The sequence below is a fragment of the Entamoeba dispar genome, genomic scaffold (genome assembly GCF_000209125.1).
Source record: "Entamoeba dispar SAW760 scf_1105229457819 genomic scaffold, whole genome shotgun sequence".
Lineage (NCBI taxonomy): Eukaryota > Evosea > Mastigamoebida > Endamoebidae > Entamoeba > Entamoeba dispar.
This window is the reverse complement of record NW_001852883.1, coordinates 1-5,126: the sequence shown is the minus strand read 5'-3', so window position 1 is coordinate 5,126 and position 5,126 is coordinate 1. Positions and strand designations below refer to the sequence as shown.

Here is a 5,126-nt window from a genome sequence, read left to right as displayed (position 1 = left end):
TTTTCCAATTTATTCTTACTTCTATTTTTATTCTTTTCATTCTTTTGATGTATTTGTAATAGTTTATTTGCTCATTTGTTTTTATTTTAATATGATATATATCATATTTTCTAATATATAATATTATTTTTAATTTCATATATTGATTATTATGGAACAAGTCTCTTAATCTACATATTTTTGATTGTAGTATTCTTTCTATACTTCTCCTTCCACTTCTTTCTTGATTGTTATTAATAATGATGTTAATGGTGGAGGTTATAGTTTTAATATAATGGTAGTAATCATCTAATGTGTTGATTACTGTTTCATTTGTATTAATGATATTAATTATTTGATGTACTTTGTTTTTATTGTAATAATAATTAATAAATTGTACATCTTCTTGTTCTTTCATATCTTCTTCTTTAAATATTCTTATTACCTCCTCTTCTTGTATTTCTTCTTTCTTATTTATTTTATTAATTCTTTTAATTCAATATCTTTCAATTGGTGTGTTATTAATTCTTCTTCATTTCTTTTATTGATTTCAATTTTAATTTCATTCTTTATTTTAAATGTTTTCTTTATTATTTCTTTATATTCATTAATATCTTCTATTTTAATATCAATTTCATGTATTAATCTTTTATTTCTTCTTCTTTAAGTTGACCTCTTAATTTTATTTCTAATAACTTCAGTGTATAACATTTATAGAATGTTAGAATTTCTTCTTCTCTATTTGTTTGCTTCAATTGTTTTTTTGAATGTCATGATCAGATGTGGTGATCTTCTTATGCTGATTTCACATCTCTTCGATTGAATTCTGCCTTAACTTTCTTTTTTTGGAAGATCATCTTCGCTTGATGATATTTCATCAGCTACTACCACATTGGGGTTGAGGTCATTCATAATTTGTGTTTCAGATGAGTCAGATATAATGTGATTTATCTCATCTTTCTTCTTTTCTTCTTGTGTAATTTTATTTTATAATTTAAATAATTTATCTTTCATGAAGTACACTTGTTGTGATAAATTGCTTACCTCAGACCTTTTCCTTTCTGATTCAGCATGGAATTCGAATAATTTTCTATCACTTTCTTGTTTTTTAGTGTTTATCTCCTTCTTATGCTTCTTCTTTAATGACATAATGTCATTTGATAATTTATTAATGGTCTGGTCATTCTTTTGTATTTCTTCATTTCTTCTTTCTCTTTAATAGCCTCTTCTTTAATTCTTCTATTCTTTTATCTTTTTCATTGTTCTTTTCTTCTTCTTCTTCTTTTAATTTCGTCTTTTCTTTTTCATTAAGTCTCTTCTTATCTTCAGTAATTTCATTTTCATCATCATTTTCAATATTCATTGTATATTTCTTATTTAAGTATTTATCATTTATTTCTTTTTGATTTATTTGTTTATCATCTTCTTCATTTGTCATACTGATAATCACTCATTTCTATTCATTTTTGTTTTTTCTCTTGCAAGTAAATACCATATTCTCATTATTGTTGATTATATTCTTTAATCTTAGTGTTCTTAATTTATTCTATTTCTTGTGGTGTAAGTATTTTGGTTTCTTCTTCAAATAGTCTTTTCCAATATTCTTGGTTTTGTATTTCTATCATTTCTTTTATTTTATTTCTTATTTGTTGTTGTCTTTTATTATGGTATTGTTTATGTCTGTGTTATGTTTTATTATGTGATTTATTTGTATTATAATATTGATTGTTTCTATTTGAATTATTGATAAAATACTTATGATGATGAAAATGATTGAAGTGATGAATGAAACGATTCATATCATTATTATTATAATTGTTATGATAATTGTTATGGTGATAGTCATTATTATGGTAATGATTAATGTGATGATTAATGTATTTCTGTCCATACAGATAATACGTGGTTTCACTCATTCTTCTATCATTTATATCTCTTGGTTGGTATGGATTTCTCCTTCTTTTGTTATTGATTGTTTTATAATTTTTGTGGTGTTTCCTGTAATGCTTCGGCATCTTTTCTTTGTAGATTATCTTATTCTATAAATTTCTTGTTTTATTAAAAAGAATAATATCAAAAAGAATAAATAAGAAAAGAATAATAATAATATAAATGATAATCAATTAAATTTATTTCTACTTCAAATTATATTGTATTTCATTTATTGTATTTTTATTTCATTCATCACCATTCGTCAAAACAATTTCTTGGTATTGTTTCATTTTTCATTAACTCCTCTTCACATCCACATTTATAAAAACATCCACGTCCAAATGATGTAATTGGTGATGGTATATTAATTGATTTTAATGATGAACAATATCCAAAACAACAATGTCCTAATTTACTAACAGATGTTGGTATATTAATTGATTTTAATGAATAACAATAATAAAAACAACCATATCCTAATTTAGTGATTGAAGATGGAACAATAAATTCATTAATATCTTTCTTGAAAATATTCTTTCCATTGATTATTTGTAGATTTTTTGGTATTTCAGTACTAATTAACACTGGCTCATTCATAAATATTCTTTCTTTACTAATAAATTGTAGATTATCTATATTAATTGATGTTAATGATAAACATTCTTCAAAACAATTAAATCCTATTTTAGTAATTGATGTTGGTATATCAATTGATTTTAATAATGTACATCCTTTAAAACAATTAAATCCTAATTTACTAATTGTTGTTGGTATATTAATTGTTGTTAATGATTTACACCTATTAAAACACCAAGCTCCAAGTGATTTAACTTCTGATGGTATTGTATTTCCATATTTCCATCTATCTTCTTCTGTATATTCTATATTTTTACAGATATTTCCTTGTTCTTTCTCTTTTAAATATTTTGAATAACTTACTAAATACCATATTACATATTTAAATATTTTTCCATCATTAAATATTTCATCATCATATCCATAAACATGGAATGTTTCAATATTAGGAAAGAACTTTCTTGAATATTCATCTAATGGAATTGGATTAAAATGAAATCGTTCAATATTTCCTCTAAATCTTTTAATTCCTATTTCTAAATTAATAAAATCTTTAATATCATTAAAATACTTTGATGTTATCATTATTTCATTATATCCTAATTTCATTATTGATTGTTTATTTATTAGTTGTTTTTATTAGTTCTTTTATTTTTATATTTTAATTTCTTTTTTTTATTATTTTATCATCATTCTATTTTTATTAATTGATATTTGTTATGAAAAACAATAAATAATAAGAAATAAAATAAAATGATAATTATTTTTATTTTTAATAAATTCATAATTATTAAATATTTCATTTTATTTTATATTTTATTCATTATTGATTCGAAGGTAGCACGTCAGAGACAACACACACTTCCCTAAAATATTTCCATCCTTCGATTCCCCCAGTTATGGACTGATTATAATGTTGTATTTAGTTAGAAAAACATCATAATCAATATTGTAAGAATAACAGTGATTATTAATTACAATGATAGATATCATTGATAATAAACGAATGGGTATTTATAAAGATGTTATTATTACTTATATGATACAAGTATAAATGATAATATAAGATTATCAAAGAAAAGGGTTTGGTGGTTGATTCTAAAAAGAATATTAACTCATAGTAATACAGTAATAAGTATATACTCTCCTTAAAATAAGAAAATAAAGAAGAATTTTAATAGACATTAAAATCAGATAATAACTTAAATAATGAATATTTAAATAATTGATGTTCAAATACTTTATTTCCATATCAAATAAATGAGAAAATGAAATTATCATAATTCAACAACTAAAATCAAAGAATAAACTAATAAATAATGAAAATACAATATTAAAACAAATAATCTACATTGAATAATGAACAATATAAAATTATTAACATTTAATTATCTACTTTTTATTTGTTTTTGATTATTATTATTATTTAAATTATCAATATTAATAAAAAATTAAAGGAATACCAAACACTTGAAGAATTATATTTTTGATGAAAGAACAATAGAAATGGTAATAGAACAATTCTATATACAATCAAAAACAATTATGGTAAATTATTCAAATTAGAAAATAATTTGCCATAATTGTTTTTTGATTATTTTTGTTCAAAAAATTTTATACAATATAAATAATTTTTTAATATTTCTTCATATTTACAAGAATTATTGAAAAATCTAATGAATATTCACTTCAGTTGTTCGAAGATAGAATAATTTGAAAAGAGAATACTTGATAGATTTTTATTAGTGCAAAATATGATATGATGACAAATAATGGATTTAGATTTATGTTAGTTTAAAAATATAATAAATTTTAACATATACATTCTGAATAAATTTTATATTGAAAACATATTTGATAATTTAAATAATTTGATTGATATTTTCATACTAAAAATATCAGTTTAAAAATTAGAACAAATTAATTTACATTAAATTATTTTACTTCTATAACATATTGTACTTTTATTTATTCATATTATTTTACTTTTAAAAAAGATATTTGTTGTTATTAAAATTAATTAAGATTAATTTTTATAACATTTGAATGATTTTATCATTTTTTCTATTGAAATATATTCTCAGATTCTTTGATTGTCTTGTTATATCATCTTCTTTTCTTTTCATTAAGAAAGATTCTATTAAGAAAAGTGTTATATAACCATTATGTTTTAATTGTCCAATACATTCATCAATTTTTATAGAATAAATTATTGGTTCATTTGTTAATTCTAATACTTTCATTAATTGTTTATTCATTCATCTCATAAACACTGGATATTTATCATTTCCATATTTAATATGTACTACACATTCTTTTCTTTCTTTTCCTATTATATTAATTTTATTAACATATGCTATTAATCAATATTTATTTTTTGATGAAAATGGGAATATAATTGTTTCTATTTCTTTAATATTATATGGTAATTGATATATATTATTATTCTTTGATATTCATCATAACATACATTTTTGTGGAACATTAAATGTTTTCATTATCTTTTCAAATTCATCTTCTGTTAATATACTATCATATTCATGTATTTCATTAATATATATTTCATTTTGAGATATTTTAGTGATAGAATTATGTGAATGAATTGATGACATTCTTTCTTCACATTATCTTCTTCAATA

The 5,126-nt window shown here is 20.9% G+C and overlaps 1 protein-coding gene across 1 annotated transcript, besides 9 other annotated features; it reads right to left on the bottom strand.

Annotated features, from left to right (window-relative positions):
- Positions 1-1,996: part of a repeat region that runs on past the window's edge.
- Positions 1,997-2,035: 39 nt separating this feature from the next.
- Positions 2,036-2,099: a microsatellite.
- A 64-nt stretch (positions 2,100-2,163) lies between these two features.
- On the bottom strand, positions 2,164-3,096 carry EDI_132720 (uncharacterized protein; the record flags this gene model as incomplete). Its single annotated transcript, XM_001733836.1, has 1 exon — positions 2,164-3,096. The coding sequence occupies one exon, from the start codon at positions 3,094-3,096 to the stop codon at positions 2,164-2,166; it is 933 nt and encodes a 310-aa protein (XP_001733888.1).
- Positions 3,066-3,192: a microsatellite.
- A 23-nt stretch (positions 3,193-3,215) lies between these two features.
- Positions 3,216-3,308: a sequence feature (AT_rich).
- Positions 3,309-3,315: 7 nt separating this feature from the next.
- Positions 3,316-3,890: a repeat region.
- A 9-nt stretch (positions 3,891-3,899) lies between these two features.
- Positions 3,900-3,943: a sequence feature (AT_rich).
- Positions 3,944-4,093: 150 nt separating this feature from the next.
- Positions 4,094-4,131: a sequence feature (AT_rich).
- A 149-nt stretch (positions 4,132-4,280) lies between these two features.
- Positions 4,281-4,526: a sequence feature (AT_rich).
- A 291-nt stretch (positions 4,527-4,817) lies between these two features.
- Positions 4,818-4,866: a sequence feature (AT_rich).
- The last annotated feature ends 260 nt before the right edge of the window (positions 4,867-5,126 follow it).